The sequence below is a fragment of the Rattus norvegicus genome, chromosome 6 (genome assembly GCF_021556685.1).
Source record: "Rattus norvegicus strain SHRSP/BbbUtx chromosome 6, alternate assembly SHRSP_T2T, whole genome shotgun sequence".
NCBI classification, from domain to species: Eukaryota; Metazoa; Chordata; class Mammalia; order Rodentia; family Muridae; genus Rattus; species Rattus norvegicus.
Genome location: NC_141539.1, coordinates 127,173,841 through 127,192,652, shown reverse-complemented (window position 1 = coordinate 127,192,652; position 18,812 = coordinate 127,173,841). Strand labels below are relative to the sequence as shown.

The window sequence follows — 18,812 nt, the reverse complement described above, 5'->3', positions numbered from 1 at the left end:
CAAGTCTAGGCCAGCCAAGGATATCAAGACCCTGCCTCAAAAATCAAAAACGACTAAATTGAGCACATCATTGTATACATAGGTATCCCATTTATTATTAGCATTTAATTTTCTGTTTCTCCTTTTGGAATAGTGTTATTAAGCCATAACTACCATTTCCCCCTCATATTTTCAGTGTGTCCTTTAGAAATCCGTGTGTTATCTCCACCGTGAAGCATTAAGAGAACAGAAACTTCTTAGACTACTGTGTAAAAATGGGCTTCTCAATCTACAGATTCAATGCAATCCCCATCAAAATTCCAATTCAATTCCTCATAGAGTTAGAACAGTTTGCAAATTCATCTGGAATAACAAAAAAGCCTGGGATAGCTAAAATCATCTTCAACAATAAAAGGACTTCCGGGGGATTCACCATCCCTGACCTCAAGCAGTATTACAGAGCAATAGTGATAAAAACTGCATGGTATTGGTACAGAGACAGACAGACCAATGGAATAGAATTGAAGACCCAAAAATGAACCAACACACCTATGGTCACTTGATTTTTGACAAAGCCAAAACCATCCAATGGAAAAAAGATAGCATTTTCAACAAGTGGTGCTGGTTCAACTGGAGGTCAGCATGTAGAAGAATGCATATTCTTATCACCCTGTACTAAGCTTAAGTCCATGTGGATCAAGAATCTCCACATCAAACCAGATACACTCAAACTAATAGAAGAAAAAAAGGGAAGAATCTCGAATACATGGGCACTGGAAAAAATTTCCTGAACAGAACACCAATGGCTTATGCTCTAAGATCAAGAATCAAAAAATGGGATCTCATAAAGCTACAAAGCTTCTGTAAGGCAAAGGACACTGTTAGGACAAAACGGCAACCAACAGATTGGGAAAAGATCTTTACCAATCCTACAACTGATAGAGGGTTAATATTCAAAATGTACAAAAAAACTAATGAAGTTAGACTGCAGAAAGACAATCCTATTAAAAAATGGGGTACAGAGTTAAAGAATTCACAGCTGAGGAATATCAAATGGCTGAGAAACACCTAAAGAAATGTTCAACATCCTTAGTCATCAGGGAAATGCAAATCAAAACAACCCTGAGATTCCACCTCACACCAGTCACAATGGCTAAGATCAAAAACTCTGGCGACAGCAGATGCTGGCAAGAATGTGGAGAAAGAGGAACATTCCTCCATTGTTGGTGGGATTGCAGACTGGTACAACTATTCTAGAAATCAGTCTGGAGGTTCCTCAGAAAATTGGACATTGCACTACTGAGGACCCAGCTATACCTCTCCTGGGCATATACCCAAGAGATGCTCCAACATACAACAAAGACACATGTTCCACTATGTTCATAGCAGCCTTATTTATAATAGCCAGAAGCTGGAAAGATCTCAGATGCCCTTCAACGAGGAATGGATACAGAAAATGTGGTACATCTACATAATGGAGTACTACTCAGCTATCAAAAAACAATGACTTTATGAAATTCACAGGCAAATGGAATGAACTAGAAAATACCATCCTGAGTGAGGTAACCCAACCACAGGAAAACACATGGTATGCACTCATTAATAAGTGGACATTAGCCCAAATGCTTGAACTACCCAAGATGCACAGACCACACGAAATTCAAGAAGGATGACCAAAATGAGATGCTTCACTTCTTTTTTAAAAGGGGAACAAAAATACCCATAGGAAGGGATAGGGAGGCAAAGTTTAGAACAGAGACTGAAGGAATGGCCATTCAGAGCCTGTCCCACATGTGGCCCATACATATACAGCCATCAAAACTAGATAAGATGGATGAAGCTAAGAAGTACAGGCTGACAGGAACCAAATATAGATCTCTCCTGAGAGACACAGCCAGAATAATGCCATTCAGAGGTGAATGCCAGCAGCAAACCACTGAACTGAGGATGGGACCCCCGTTGGAGGAATTAGAGAAAGGACTGAAGGAGCTGAAGGAGCTTGCAACCCCATAAGAACAACAATGCCAACCAACCAGAGCTTCCAGGGCCTAAGCCACTACCCAAAGACTATACATGGACTGACCCTGGGCTCCAACTGCATAGGTAGCAATGAAAAGCCTAGTAAGAGCACCAGTGGAAGGGGAAGCCCTTGGTTCTGCCAAGGCAGGACTCCCATTGAATGGGATTGTTGGGGGTCGGTAATGGGTGGATGGGGAGGGGAACATCCATATAGAAGGGGAAGAGGAGGGACTACGGGGCCGATGGACTGGAAACTGGGAAAGGGAATAACATTTGAAATGTAAATAAGAAATACCCAATTCAATAAAAATGGGAAAAAAGTATTTTTTTAAAAAAAGAAAGAAAAGAAAAGAAATGGGCTTCTGAGGGGTGATTAGGTTTAGACCAGACAAATAGACTGCCACATGTTATTGAATTCCTGGTGACCTTAGAAAAGATGTATCTGTATTTGCTGTGTGATACCTTATACCAGGCAGGTATCAGGACTGGCAACAAGGTCAACACTGGATGTGGCCCTGGACCTTGAAATTTCAGAATTGTGAACAAAACCAACCTCTTTATTATTGTCTGGCTTCCAGTACCTGGTAATAGTCTATGGAGACTAAGAAAGTGTTCTTCTAGGGAACTCTGAAGGATGATGCTAGGTTTTTGTTTGGTAAAATCATAGCTAAAAATTAGATTAGGCAATGATTTTCCAAAGACAGAACAGCATTATTTTTTTAAAAGACCAGCAAATTATATTTAATCAAAAGTTAAAACTTACTCTTTTAGGGGTGGAGGTCCATACAGCCCAGACAGTGGTAGGGCTGTTTTGGATAGTCCATCTAACTATTCGTCTAACATAGCCTTTGTGTGTGGATTCCCTCAGCCTGCTTTTTTTGTTTGTTTGTTTTGTTTTAGGCTTTGTGTTATCATATTTATCAGTGCTTCATTTGTTTAATGGCTAAACCCTCCTTGTCTGGTGTTGTGTGACCTCCTGGGGAGATGTGAACCAACACTTGTTCATCCTAGACAAGGGCACTAACATCAGACCAAAGAGTTATTCTATCCAAGTCTGTCTTGATGAACCAGTAAGCTTACTGGGGTTACTTAAAGGAGCATGGGTGACTGAAAAGCAGCTCTAACACTAAAAAGCGCATCTCAACACAGGCAACAACTTACAAAAACTGTCATCTACAGGCAGCCCCACTGAAGAGTATCCTATCCTGACCCCCGGGATTTTATTGCTTATAGAACCTTGGGGAAAGGCTTGTTTGTCTTGAAAACTTTGGTGTCTCTGGAGTTTCATGAGCTTCCTTAGCTCTGGAGCCTTGCATACTTCTGTTTCTAGGAGGGAAGTTTCCACTTTTGAGAAAATTACTAAAATGTGCACGGACCACATCATATATCCATATCCATTTACCAGATATTGGACACTGGGTTTTTTCTACTTATTACTCTCTCTCTCTCTCTCTCTCTCTCTCTCTCTCTCTCTCTCTCTCTCTCTCACACACACACACATATATACATATACATATACATATACATATATATATATATATATATATATATATAATCATGCATATAAATGGGTAACAGTGAAAACCTGGTCACAGATAGGACAAAATACTGGCAAGCACAAGAAAACATGGAATATATCAAGAATCCTAATGACCTAAAATGGATGAAATGATACGGCTGTTGTCTTAGTCAGGGTTTCTATTCCTGCACAAACATCACAACCAAGAAGCAAGTTGGAGAGGAAAGGAGTTATTCAGCTCACACTTCCACATTGCTGTTCATCACCAAAGGAAGTCAGGACTGGAACTCAAGCAGGGTAGGAAGCAGGAGCTGATGCAGAGGCAGAGGCATGATGGTATGGCTTGCTTCTCCTGGCTCGCTCAGCTTGCTTTCTTATAAAACCCAGGACTACCAGTCCAGGGATAGCACCACCCACAATGGGCCCTCCCACCCACAACGGGCCCTCCCACCTTTGATCACTAATTCAGAAAATGCCTTACAGCTGGATCTTATGGAGGCATTTTCTCAATAAAAGAAAAGTTGGCGAGATTTATATTTTCGAAAAGACACTGCCAATGCCATGAACTGGACATATTAAGGTGGAATCAATTCATAGTTCTGGGGACGGGACTACACAAGAGTCCATATGGTTTGAACTTAGCAGTGGCAATATAACAAGGGGAGAGGGTGTGGGAGACAGATACACAGTATATAGACTGAAGGGAAGAACAAAGTGTAACAGTTACAGGAAGGGAATCACAAGTGAGTCTCCAGCTTTAGTGCTATCACCTAAATTGTGTCATCTCCAAAGTTTACAGGTTGAAAGGTGTATTAATATTAAGAGGATATGAATGTGTCCTGGTCATAAGAGTAGAGCTTTCCTCTAGAAGAGAACCACATGCTCTTAACCATGGAGTCATCTTTCCAACCCTTTGGTTACCTTTTAAATAAGTGTGTCCTTATAAAGGAGGCTGAAGGGAGCTTGTCCTCTTCACGCTTCTGCCACATGAAGACATGCAAAAGGCACAGTAATAATAATAATAAAAAAAGCCTCCCGAGACATTGGTCTGCTCTAGCCTTCACCTTGGACACCCTAGTCTCCATAAATGAGCAGTAAATCTCTGATAGTAATTTACCCAGTGCAGACATTTATAGCAGCCCAGCTTCATTTACTCACTTGAACAATTATATCTTTAAAAAAAAACACTAGAAAACATAGTTTTCATTTTCTTATTAGGAGGCTGTATTTTCCTGGTTAAGCCACAATTCCTTAAGCACATGGGCTATTCCCATGTTGTGTGACACTGTTCCTGGGGAACTGTGAACAAACATCTACTCAGAGAACTGATAACAGGCCAAAGTAAGGATACCATTAAAGTCCAATTTGGTGAACCAATTGAGTCTTATTGAGATTACTTACAGGAACAGAAATGACACCAAAACCCACTCCAGCATGACAACAGCCCACAAAAGCTGGAAACATGGATCACACTACACAACTTGCAGGTAGCTCTTCAGGGTGGAGTGTCCCTTACAGGTAGCTTGGCTGGTCTCTGCTTCTTCTAGGCAACTCTGCTTGTTGGAGAGTGTCTCTCAATAGTCCTACTGTTTATATATGCTTGGGGAAGGAGGAGCCTAGTGAATCTTGTCGGTTTCAGGGACTTCCAGAAGTCTCATACTTGTTTACTTTCTGAGCTTAAGATGCCCTTCTGTAAGACTGACTGTTTTTCCTGTCCTTAGAATATTCTATGATCTCACTAGCTTCGTTACAAGGTGGACTTCATCTCCCTTTAGAATATTTTGTGTGGTAAGGAGTTTCCCTCCAATATGGACAGTTCTATTTCTTGTTTTATCCCCAGAGGAAATTGCATACAAAATATTCAACAATATGGCACCCCTTTGATTAGCTAGCTGGTCTTTACTGGCAGTCTTCAGTTTCTTGCCTCTCACTTCCTTTGTTTTCTTGAACTTGTCTCACAAAAATGATCTCAACATAAAACTGAGCGGTCTCATGAGTCTTTATGCCCCTGGACTTCCTGGCAGCATGTAACACTGGCTGGGCCTTGCAGTTCAGTATGTTCATTAGCATTTGCACCCTTCTTGCCTACTGCTCTATCTTCAGGGCTTAGTTCTTGATCCTCTTTTCAATCTCTTGCTTTTCTCTAAGATTATGTTCAGTCTTGATGATTTTAGTTACCTTGTGTTTTACATTTTTTCTTTATATTTTATGTGTATAAGTGCTTGCCTGCCTGCATGTATGTGTGTCACCGTACCTACTAGGTATGTTGCAGAAGCATCAGATCCCCTGAATCTGGAGATACCAAATTCTGTGAGCCTCTATGTGGGTTCTGAGAATCAAACCCAGGTCCTCTACAAGAGAAGTGGCAAATGCTCTTAACCTCATAGCCAGTTACCTTCTAAATTGCAATGAATCTCACCTCACAGCTCAAAACAGCTTCTGTAAACTCCAGGCCAGACATCTATTACTCACAAAAGTACCTTATGTTGCACAGACATTTAAACTCATTATTCCCCAAATTAAACCCTTGTCTTCCCTTCCCAAGACCCTGCTCATTTTGCACAGTATTTCTGGTTGGAGTATTACTCCTTCTTTAGGTGGTACCTACAGCAGACACCCACAAATCTTTCCTAACAATAACCCCTTTCACCCCAGTTCCTCACCAAAGTCTTCTGAGTCTGCTTCCTGAAACTTCAAATTGGTCTCTCTCCATTCTCAAATCACTACTGGAGTTCTGACCACCATAGTCTCCTCATTTCTCCCAAAATGCCTTTCAAGTATTCTGTTCCCCAGTGATCTTCTAAAATTCTAATTTGACCCCATGTCTCTAGTTTTGAAAATCTGTAACCTCCTGTAGGTTTTTTGTTTGTTTTGTTTTGTTTTGTTTTTGGTTGGGAGGTGGCGGGCAGGATCGTCCTAGAAACCCTGGTTACAGGCTGCCACAGTCCAACACAACATACTCCTCCTACCTTCAGGTGCAAGGATTAGGAGAATGAGTCTTTGTACCCAGTTTCTTTGCTGACTTTGAAGAACCTAAAATGGTTCCACCACACAAGATCCGCGCCCAAATAACACTTAATCTTTGTCAATCCCTCCCCCACCCCCGGCGCGAGCCACTCAACATTTTACTGGACTTTTCACTTCCCCATCGACGCTTCCTCCTTCAGATATTGTACATTTATCCTGGGACCTGATACTCATTCCGACAGGCAACTGTGTTGGACACTGTGCTATTCTAATTTCTTAGTGCCTACATTTCTTCATTTGTATAATAATATTACAACATACACACACATCAAAAATGCCGCATTAAATCGCACTTAGAAGTGGACTATTATAAGTCAGCCCTAACTAAATACTAGCTATAGTTTTCACACAAATACTAGGTATTGGGAGAATGCCTTTTTTGGAATGAGGTTTTCAGTGGGAGAGGAGGTATTACACGTAGTTGAGCAGAAAGTACCAAAAAAGGTGGAAATGGAGAAAAAAAAAAGAACCTAAAACCTGGCTGCGAGGATTCTCATCTAGAACCCTAGAATCACAACATTGTCTAGCGTAGAGAAGTTCCTCCGCACAGCAGGCGGCGCCGCAGCATCACACACGCGGCGGGAGGACCAGCGCCGCCCAGGTCACGTGTCCCGTGCTCCCCGGCTCGCGTGCCGCGTGACGTGCGCCCGCAGTAGTGATTGGGTGGCGGGAGGCACGTGGGTAGGGCGGGGCGGGCCGGGGCGGAGGGGTGGGGCCGGGGGCGGAGCTGCTGGAGGGGGCTGCTCCGCGCCGGGGCCGTTGGCTCCAGACAAATAAACATGGAGTCCATCTTCCACGAGAAAGTGAGTGTGGGCGTTCGGTGGGGAGCCGTCCGCGGCTCGGCGGCGGGCGTGGGGAGCAGCGTCGCCGCTTCAGGAACTCAGGCGGGGCCCGAGCGCCCCCATCCCGACTTGGCTGGGTGAGGGGTGCTTCCTGCCTTCCCCCCATGGCACCGTTCATGAAGCCTCCCGCATGCGTCTCCGGCACCCTCACCCTAAAAGACCGGGCGGGTAACCTGGGCATTTCGGGGGGCTTCATCCGGAGGATTAGCGCGGGCGTTTCTTGTTCACTTGCCACGCCTTTTCGGGTTTCTTCTATCTTCTCTCCTGTGGTCTAGTCTAGCGAGACGCCTTTCCACACCTGACGGACCCTTCCCAACTCCACCCACTCCCCCTGACCTATCCTCTGGCAGAACCAACTTTCTCTCTCAACTCAGTTCTATGATGGAATGTCCCATGCATTTAGATCTTGGTGATCTATCCCACGTCCTTCTGCAGTTGTGACCGTGGCTCTCCCATTGAAGGGCCTGACACTTGGGAAGTAAAGTAGGAAATCCCGGAGGGAAGTCGTCATAAGAGTTTTTATTACGGGATGTTTGGGCTGCTCTCCCATTTTTCCGGACCAGGAGGCCAGCTTTGTTTTTAGGTATTATGGATAGATTAGAATCTTTCTACTGTGTGATTTGGCTAGTCTCTTCCTCACCTTAATTCCTAAGTGACTACGCTTTACAGTATTGTGACATCTCGAGAAACTGGTCTATGCTCGCATACAATTATCAAGTCATTTGGGTGTTCCTCGGACAACTTTGGCATGATTCCGTGTTTCATAATCATTTTAGGTTTGGAGAGGGTTGCTAGTTGAGACTATTATTACAGTTGGAGCAAAGGCCTTTGTTTTTATCATTTGTAAAGGAGCATTCATTCACAACGTTTAAAGTCCATGCACGACAAAAGAAAGACAAAAATGCTGTAAATCTAAGGAAGTTGTTAAATGAAAGTGTTCTTAAGAAGACCTTTCATAGTGTTTTTGGAACTGGAACAAGTTAGTTTGTGACAAGATTTCTTGTAGCCCAAGCTGGCCCCAAACTCTCCATCCTACTGTCTCTGCCTCCTGAGTGCTGGCTGGGATTATGACCATGTGCCCTGACTCTGAGTGCGCCACCCCCTCCCCCACTCTTTTGTAATTTTCCAAAGGCTTTGGGATAAAGTCCATTTTAAACATGTTATACTCTTTGGGATAAAATCCATTTTAAACATGTTATACTTTATACACTGTTTTGTGAGACTCCTGCCATGTATTCTTAAAAGAAAAATGCATGTGCTTGTGTGGAGGTCAAGGATGACTTGATAAAGTCTGTCCTCTCTTTCCAACTTGGTGTGGATTCCAGGTGTCTGAGGCTTTGGCAGCAAGCTCCTTTACTCTCTGGGTCATCTTTAGGGTGAATGAAGGAAGAAATGGAAAGGACATGACTTCTAGGTATGGTGAAGGAGAAAGTTTATTAAAGAGATGTGGGAGAGCATAGCCTGGGGCAGACACATTTGGGAGACCCCAGAGTTGTCATGACCCTGAACCACATGGGGAGAGGGAAAGGAAATACAGCAGCCAGGAGCCAAAGGTGCAGAAGTATACCAAAGAGGTTGGGTTACCAAAATACATGAATTACATAGGCAAGGACCACTAGGGGAAGGGCAGCTAGGCCATGGTCTGGAGAGTTCAGGGTAGAGAGTAGGTATACCAGCTATACCCTGGTATAAGTAGGGACTAAGGGATGCTGGGAGAACCTGGAGTTCAGGTCCGCTTTGATATGTTAAATAGGTACCTCTGCCACCTACCATCCTGGGATTGAAGCTCAGCATAGGGCTCTTAAACAATACACTAAAAAATATGTATTTTTTTGCTGGCAGGGGTGGTAGGCCTTTAACCTCACACTTGGAAGGTAGAGGCAGGGGAATCTCTAGTGAGTTCAAGGCCAGCCTAGTCTACAGAGAGAGTTTTAGAACAGCCAGCTCTATACAGAGAAACTGTCATGGAAAACAAACAAAAAAATTGTATTGGTGTTTACTGTTGTGTATGTCTGTGCACTGTGTGTCTGTTGCCCACTAAAGCCAGAAGATTCCCTGGAACTGGAGTAACAGGCTTGTGAGTAGCTGTGTGGGTGTTAGGAGTTGAACCGAGGTCATCTGGAAAGCCAGCCTGTACTCTTAACTGCTGAGCCACCTCTCCATCTCCCTCAATACCTTCTTTTTTTTTTTTTTTTTTTTTTCTTTTTCTTTTTCTTTTTCTTTTTTCTTTTTTTTTTTCGGAGCTGGGGACCGAACCAGGGCCATGCACTTGCTAGGCAAGCGCTCTACCACTGAGCTAAATCCCCAACCCCCCTCAATACCTTCTTGACAATATTGATTGTTCCTCATTTGAGCAGATTTCAGTGAAGGTAACTACTGAATCAGTATATCCAAAATGCTAGGCTAACAAAGACTTACTCAGGCCAAGGATATGCCTCACCTGAATAGTGCTTGCTGTGTAAGCATGAAAACCAGAGTTCAGATCCCAGTGTGTGTTTGTATCCCCAGTACTTGAGGCAGGGAACCGAGCCAGGTGGGTTTCTGGTTGCTGACCAGCCAGTCTAGCTGAAATCAGTGAGTTCTAGGCTCAGTGAAAGACTATCTCACAAAATAAGGTGGAGCGCAACTGAGGAAGGCATTTGACTTGGACCTTTGGCACACGTATGTATATCTGTGTGTACACATAGACATGAGAACACATATACAAACACGCATGTGCAGATACATACATCTGCTTACCCAGAAGTCATTCATATCAGCAGGTGTATATACTTCATAAATACTTGAGAAATACCTTTACTTCTGTGTGTGTGTGTGTGTGTGTATGTATGTATGTATGTATGTATGTATGTATGTATGTATGTGTATGGAGATGCACATGTCCATATGCATTTAGAGGCAGGAGGACAACCTTGGTGGTGTTCCTTATAAGTAGGCTAACTTATGACCTCCATGTATCTGCCCATTTTCACCTCTCTAGCACTGTAGTTACAAATGGGTACCACTATGCATGACTTTTTAAATGAGGTCTGGGGATTAAACTCAGATCCTAAGGCTAGCATGGCAAGTACCTTTCTGACTGAGGCATCTCCCCAATCCTGGAGAGTACATCTGCCTTTATCATCAACTGAAATATTTGTAGCAAGTGAATGCTTAATGAAGTCGGAACATATTTCAAGAGAATGCTCCTGTAACTGGGTTATTAATCATGGAAGAGGCCATACTGGGAATATTTAGCACAACTGCTATTTTCCAGAGACTTCTTTTCCCTTCCATAATTTGCCTTTAACCAGGAAGTTAACTAGAGAAGACATCAACCACTTCCTCTTGGAATTAATTTTACTTAACCCCTTTGAGTACTATTAAGTTAGAGTAAAAAAGCAGTTATCAGCCAGGCGTGGTAACACATGCCTTTAATTCTAGCACTTAGGAGGCAGAGGCAAGCAGGCTTGCCCTTTGTGATTTTGTAGACAAGCTTGGAAGAGTGGAAGTGTAGTATGTTCATCTTCTGAGCCCAACATGGTAAAATACCGACTCCCAAATCGTAGCATGAATTAAGCATGAGTTTTATCTATCCCCAATAACACATGAACTGGGAACAATGAGATCAGTTTTTTTTAAGATGTAATTATTTTTATGTGTATGAGTGACTTCATGAATCAAAATGCACTGTGCACATACAGTGCCTGAGGAAGCCAGGAGAGGGTACCAGGTCCTTTAGGACTGCAATCATTAGCAGGTCGTTAATGCAGGAACCAAACCCAGGTCGTTTGTAAGAATATCAAGTGTTCTTAACTCCTGAGCCATTTCTCCAGCCTCCAAATCCCAATTTTTTTAAAAGATTTATTTTATGTATGTGAGTACACTGTAGCTGTCTTCAGACACACCAGAAGAGGGCATCAGATCTTATTACAGATGGTTGTGAGCCACCGGTTGCTGGGAATTGCACTCAGGACCTCTGGAAGAGCAGTCAGTGCTCTTAACCGCTGAGCCATCTCTCCAGCCCTAAATCCCAATTTTTAATAGCAAGAATGTTCTTTCAAAAAGTTGATGCCACTATTTCTGTATGTTAAATATGGTGACCAGGAGCTAGAGATGGCTCAGTGATTGTGAGCACTGACTGCTGCTCTTCAGCGGACCCAGGGTCCGAGCACTCACCTGCTGCATCCTGTACCTTCACTGTCTTTGCTTGGTGGTGGTAGTATTGGGGATTGAACCCAGGTCCTTGTACAGAGTAGCTGCACCCTTAGCTCTGGAGTCTATCTACTCTTTTGAGTCTTGTGTGTTTTTTACTTTTTAACAGTATTTGAGAGATTCATCCATATCGTTACAGTTACTTGTACTTAATTTACTTTTATTCTTTTTTTTTTATTTTTTTTTTTAACTTGAGTATTTCTTATTTACATTTCGAGTGTTATTGCCTTTCCCGATTTACGGGCCAACATCCCCCTAATCCCTCCCCCTCCCCTTCATGGGTGTTCCCCTCCTCATCCTCCCCCCATTGCTGCCCTCCCCCCAACAATCACGTTCAGTCTTAGCAGGACCCAAGGCTTCCCCTTCCACTGGTGCTCTTACTAGGATATTCATTGCTACCTATGAGGTCAGAGTCCAGGGTCAGTCCATGTATAGTCTTTAGGTAGTGGCTTAGTCCCTGGAAGCTCTGGTTGCTTGGCATTGTTGTACATATGGGGTCTCGAGACCCTTCAAGCTCTCCCAGTTCTTTCTCTGATTCCTTCAACGGGGGTCCTGTTCTCAGTTCAGTGGTTTGCTGCTGGCATTCGCCTCTGTATTTGTTGTATTCTTATATAGTGTTCTTATGTTAACGTAATTCTGTGTTCTAAACTGCCTTTGGGTGCTTTCCAGTTTGGAAAGTGTTTAAGTAGTGCTTTAGTGAGTGCATTTGCAGTGTATGTGTCTAATCACTGCACACAACTGTTAAGCTTTGGTAGAGACTGAAGAGCGTTGTGGAGTGGTGGCACTAATTTATACTAGCTCCTGTAACAATGGTTTTCTGTCATTCTAAACCTCCCACTGTAGTAACAGTTCTGGAGACTAGTAGTAACTCCATGTGAGTGTTTCTTTTATAAAAAAAAAAGTACTTTTTTTCTTAGGTAGGTGTGGTGGTTGTATTAGTCAGGGTTCTCTAGAGTGAGAGAACATATGGAATGTCTCTCTATATTGAGGGAATTTATTGTGATGACTTACAGTCTGTAGTCCAACTCCCCAACAATGGTCATCTGTGAATGGGAAGTCCAGGAATCTGGAAGTTGCTCAGTCCCACGAGGCTGGTTGTTTCAGCTGGTCTTCTGTAGAAGTAGGTTCCAACAGATGTGCTGGCAAGTAAGTGCAAGTGTGGAAGAAGCGCGAATCTTCCTTCTTCCAACGTCCTTATGTAGGCCTCCAGCAGGCAGTGTGGCCTGGATTAAACCTGTGTACCACTACGCCTGGCTGACCTTGAACTCAGAGATGACTCCTGGGATTAAAGGCGTGAACTACCTTGTCTGGGCCTAAGCTTTTCATGACCACTCTACTATGCCTCAAGATCCCTATGTCAAGATTCAGGTCAGAAACTTGTGTCTTTCAGCCTCAAATCTGTATCCCAGGTGAGCCCTCCAATTCTGGATTGCAGTTCATTCCAGATAGAGTCAAGTTGACAAGCAGGAATAGCCACTACAGCGGTACACACCTTTAGTCCGAGCACTCAGAGTCAGAAACAAACATATTTCTATGAATTTGAGGCCATCTAGGTTTTTTACACAATGAGCTTCAGGCTGGCCAGAGCTCCTAAATCAGACCTCTTCTCAAAAACAACAAAAATGTTTTTTAGTGGCTGGAAGGAGAGCTCGGCAAGTAAAGGCACTTGCTGCCAGTTCTTGTAATCTGGAGTTCGATCCTTGGGACACACACTGTAGATGTGTTGCAGTAACCTCTCCAACCCGAATAAGTCGGTGCAAAGAAAGCACAGCTCGATGAGGATGGCTCAATTGGGCAGATCTACCACTACACTACCCTATTCCCCAGCTCTGAGATCCCTTATAACTCGTGGTTTTTCCATGCCATGTGCTTCAGCTCCATCCTCCTCCTTCTTCTTTTTGACCTCCCCCCTCTCCTCCTCTTCTGCTCTACCTTCCCTTCCCCTGCCCAATCACCAGCTTTCACCTTTATTTTACAAATTAAAGTGATGTAGTCACCTGAGTCCTGAGTACTGGACTAGGGCAGTGGGATTAGCATCAAAATACAGACAATTCCAGGGCAAGCCACAACGGGGAAGGAGAAAAGTGAAGTCTGCAAGTTGTTCTCTGTCATCCTGCATCCCCTCCAATCAATAAGTTTAATGTTTAAAAGTAAACAATAAATTTAATTTATTGTTTGTGAGTGTGGTGTGCACGTGAGTGCAGGCAAACGTGGCTGGGCATGCACTTGGGGCTCGGGACAGGTACTGAGGAGTCAGTTCTTTGTTTCTACAGTAGTATTTGGGGATGGACAGCAGGCACGTTTACCTGCTGAGCCGGCTCCTACCCCACGCTGTGGTCTGGATACGCATTTCCCAGATGACTAATGAAGTCGAGCATCTTTTTGTATCTTTTAGCCATTCGACTATCTTGATTACATTTCCACTAGAATGTAAGTAGAACATCTGTCTGTCCTTACCTCATGGTAGGCAGTATTCAGTGGAAGTTGCTCCTAGCTGTAGATCAACATTAGAAGGAAAAAGAGGCAGAGACAAAGAATTCTGAACATTAGTTGTTCTAGCTCTGTCAGACTTGCTCTCTGAACTCTGCCTTCCTTTTCCACAGCAGACATGTATACTATATCTACTAAAGCAATTAAATTTTGTTCCTATAGGAGTGATTCATCAGGGGGAAATGTGTCTTGCAGATGCTCTATGGAGTTATCATCTGCCATTAACATAGCTCAGACCAGGAGGCATGGTGCCGGGCAGTAGGCCTCATTGGTCCTTTAGAGGGCCAGAGTTAATGGAAGGATGTGTTCTCCTGGTTGCCTTTGTCTTCCAGAAAGGCAGACTTGGGGTCTGTGTCCACAGGACTCATCTATTCATGTGTCTCCCCTTTTTTATAGCTCAGGAAAGCAATACTGTCAGTCCAGGAGTGTTGGTCCAGTGGGCAAGCTGGCTACTGTTAGGCAGTCTGGATATGGAGCTGGGCTGGTGCCAGTTGTATAAAGCCAGCTAGCCAGTGCAAGAAGCCCATGGGCCCATGGGACATTGTGCTCACCCTTCATGAGAAGGATGTTAATGACCTCTTAGGGAGCTAAACTTGTCTGTAGTTCCTCTTTATTAGTTTGTCCACTTGTGGACACGGACTGTCGCTAGCTTGGGACTGTTTTTCTCTTCTCCATATTACAAGGAACCTGCAAAGTTGGCTGATGAGAGCCTCGGCTCTAGAACTGTGGGCCTTAACTTAATGAGACAGAATTGTTCTCACTTACCCCAGTCCTTGAATTTGAAAGGACAGGCCTTTAAGGTCAAGTAGCAACTATCTTGTTAAAAGAATGAATGTTCTAGGGGTTTACATTCCCTTTTTGCAGTAGTAATTTGCAGTGGAAGTCCAAAGATTCTAGTAGGTACTGAAACGTTCAAAGACTAAATGCTTTTATAGGTTAATTTTTCGACTTATATGAGATTGGATAGATGAATTAGACTGTAAATGGTTCTTCATTTTTGTTCCTATAGTTAAATAGTTTAATAACTGGAACACACAGGGCTGGGGATTTAGCTCAGTGGTAGAGCGCTTACCTAGGAAGTGCAAGGCCCTGGGTTCGGTCCCCAGCTCCGAAAAAAAGAACCAAAAAAAAAAAAAAAAAAAACTGGAACACACATGGACAAGGGAAACGTATATACTTGTGAAATCAGTCTTGCATAGGGCTTACAAGGTTTGCTTTGACTGCATTAAAAAGTAATTACATTTTTTTAGAATATTGAACAGATCCACTTGATGACATTTGCATTTTTTTCTTTTGGAAACACTAGCAAGAAGGCTCCCTTTGCGCTCAGCATTGCTTGAATAACCTCTTACAAGGAGAGTATTTTAGCCCCGTGGAGCTGTCCTCAATTGCACACCAGCTGGATGAAGAGGAGAGGCTGCGGATGGCGGAAGGAGGGGTCACCAGCGAAGACTACCGCACATTTTTACAGGTACTGATTTCAGGCTCACCAAGTCTCATTTTATTTTGGAAATGCGGGTGCTCTTCAGAGGAGGATGAGCCATTCTCCCCCAGGAGTCTGACTTGTTAATTATAACTCTGCTCTTCACGTGGTAAATGGGACTGTACAGAGTGTTCTTTTAAATGTGCACACTAATTTTAATCCTTTCCCATCCCCCCCTGCCCACAACTGCCATGACAATCGAACAGCAGCCTTCTGGAAATATGGACGACAGCGGCTTTTTCTCTATTCAAGTAAGTAGTCCAGAGCTAAGTGCTGCCTCATTTTCAGCACCGAGTGTGCTTAGGCCCAGTTTGTGGTTTGGTGTGGCACTGTGTGACACGGCTTTTTACGTAACGATGGAGGCTTCAGACTTACCATCTGTGGTGTATCTGACAAATTGCAGTGTCTTGCAGTCTTCCATTTAAGTCATCTTGCAGGGTTGGGTTCCTGTAGTGCAGGGCCTGTTCTGTAATTTGTAGCCTTTTGTAGGGTGTCATGGAGATTAGCCTCATGGCCTTGCACGTGCTGAGCCCACATCCCAACACCTTAGGTTCTATTTTAATTCTTTGTTGGTTTATTATAGTGCTGGGGATGATATTTCAGGTCTTGTCACACACTAGACAAGTATTCTTCTCTGGAAAAAACCTCCAGCCCTGTGGTTTTACGTACATACGTGTGTGCGTGTCCATTTGTAGCCTAGCATGGCCTTGAACTTCCCAAAGACCTGCTTCGGCAGCCCAGGTGTTGGGATTGAGGTCATGGGCAGCCATGCCTAAGTTTATATGTGTACTTGTGAAGTCCATTCTAATGATGTGGGGATTGTCCAAATTCTTTCTGGATCTGTCTTTTGAGATATCTGTTTATACAAGTGTCTTTCCTTATACGTTCCTTCTCTCCACCCTTCTAGAGTCCCTATTCTCTAGCATTTCCACCCAGGACTTCGCTTGTTCACCTTGGGAGGCCCAGTGGGCCTGAGCTGAGAGCAGAGGTCAGAGTTGGCAGAGCCCCTGCGTCTCCTGTGTGTGACATTGCTTATGTTTCTGCTCTCTTGCACTTGCACTTGCTCTGAGTTGTCTGTGTTTCTTTGTTGTCTTCCTGGGAGGACATATAGAACATTGTCACTTTTTCTCTTTGTTTTCAGCTAGCTGTCATCAGGTTTGATTGTCTGTTCATGACTCTGGAAGTTTAAAATATATCAAACCTTTTTAAAGATTTATTTTAAAAATCATTTGTGTACAGTGTGCGCCTTTTGGTGGATACATGCATGAGTGCTTGTGTCTGTGGAGGACAGAAGGTGGCACTAGAGCCCTGGAGTTGAATTCATAGGTGGTTGTGAGCCCTGACAGGGATGCTGGGAACTGAGCTTGGCTTCTGTCAGAACAGTATGCACTCTTGACCACAGTCGTCTCCCCAGTGCCCAAACCTTTCCTTTAAACCCACAGGGAGAATTTACTTTGGTCACTGCTGTTACAGGTAATAAGTGTATGTAGTGGACTAGTTTTACAAACAGCACCCACGGTGTGGAATGTGCTTCCGGATGCTTGAGCAGTGTTACCTACAAATTCTGTGGTTTTCTGACATTTCTCAGAAGCCTAGTATGGAAAGCACTCTTTCAAAATGGATGTGAGGGTCTGGAGAGATGGCTTCCCCTTTAAGAATACTTAATGGTGTTTCAGAAGAGGACCAGTTCAGTTCAGCCAGTACATTAAATGGTTTACAACGCCCTTAACTCCAGTATATAGACACCTGATATTGGACCATCTGGACTCCACAGGCACCCATGCCATGGCCTGGACTCACTCAGACACACTTAGATAAAAATAATTAAAAAATCCAACTCTTTAAAACTTGCAATGGAATTAAATTAAGTCACATGTATATATTATTTATGGATTTAGTGGGGAATCACAGGGGCATAGTTTTTAAAATCTATATCCTCAAATTTTCATATGAAGTATGGTTGTTTACACAATGTAGTTGTGCTACTTAAACTTGGACTTGCAGGTTAAGCTCATGAAAAGTTATTTTTCTTTTGACAGGTTATAAGCAATGCCTTGAAAGTTTGGGGTTTAGAACTAATCCTATTCAACAGTCCAGAGTACCAGAGGCTCAGAATCGATCCTATGTAAGATTTTTTTCATACATTTCTTTATTTAAATTTGATTTTTAAAGCTGTAATCTTGGAATGAGGACAAATTCATCATGGATGTCTTTGCTGTGATTTTGCATTTGATGCTCTGGGACTTCATGTACCCTGTCACCTTTTGGTGCCTTTGTTCAGTGTCAGTGGTGGCCCTGACCTGAGTGGTGTGGAGGTTTTTGGGCTTAACATCACTAAGCTCCTGTGGAAAATGCATAGTTATGTGATTTTATTTTTAAAATAAGTAGGTAAGTATAACTGTATCCTAAGTGACAAATTCTATAGTACTTGCTAGTGTATATCTCATACTATCCCAACTTAACAGTATATGTTTGTTTTTTTTCTAGAAATGAAAGATCCTTTATATGCAATTATAAAGAACACTGGTTTACAGTTAGAAAATTAGGAAAACAGGTAATATATCTTCTATTTTCTTCTCCTTTTATCACACTCTGTACTCTATTTGAAACTCAAATTTGAGATTGATGTCTTTGGAATGAAGCGCAGGATTCTGTGCTCTACCCAAGTCTGGACTCAGTCCAACAGATAGAAAACGTGCTAGTTTAAGAGAAAATAATCAGTTTCTCCTCAGATTTTAAAGTGAACACATATATGTTACATCATAATGGAAACTCTGTATTGAAAACAGTGCCACAAGTTTTTGTGTGACGATTTCTGTTTAGCACACTACTGTGACAAAGTCTGAGATCGTGTCAGGAAAAAGCAAAACATTTAGAAGTTGGCATTAGTGGGATGGGCTTCTTCCGGCAATTCCAGTGTCCGTCAGTACGTGCATCTGTGTATGGTCACCACTGAACGTGGTAGTCACATAAAGGCCTTATTACGACGTTAGACCTTGCTAAGGGATATTGAAAACCAGCGTGTACAGTCAGAGGGCGTGAACAGCTAATGCACACACAGCGTGGATGAATCTCGGAGGTGGGAGCTGAGATGGAATGACAGACAGCAGACTGACCAGTGCTTGTACAGGGCTGGAGGAGGCCCAAAGGGACTCGGAGGCGGGACTCTGAGTGTACTCCCTGTCTTGGTCATGTTGATGGGTTAATGAAGGTAGTAGGGATTTTTTTAATGTGACTAATTGTAAAAAAGACAAGTGGT

At 43.2% G+C, this 18,812-nt stretch overlaps 1 protein-coding gene across 29 annotated transcripts in view; it reads left to right on the top strand.

Annotated features, from left to right (window-relative positions):
• Window positions 1–7,069: 7,069 nt before the first annotated feature.
• Atxn3 (ataxin 3) overlaps window positions 7,070–18,812 on the top strand; it is a 35,875-nt gene continuing 24,132 nt past the window's right edge. For 5 of the 29 annotated variants that reach the window (XR_015622122.1, XR_015622123.1, XM_087554477.1 and 2 more), the window contains exons 1-6: window positions 7,280–7,347; window positions 15,377–15,541; window positions 15,760–15,804; window positions 16,461–16,541; window positions 17,593–17,678; window positions 18,041–18,107. Coding sequence is in view for 26 of the 29 variants with exons in the window: in XM_087554477.1 (XP_087410603.1) it covers window positions 7,324–7,347; window positions 15,377–15,541; window positions 15,760–15,804; window positions 16,461–16,541; window positions 17,593–17,678; window positions 18,041–18,107 (468 nt within the window). In the remaining 3 variants the exon portion in view is untranslated. 29 annotated transcript variants of the gene reach the window in all.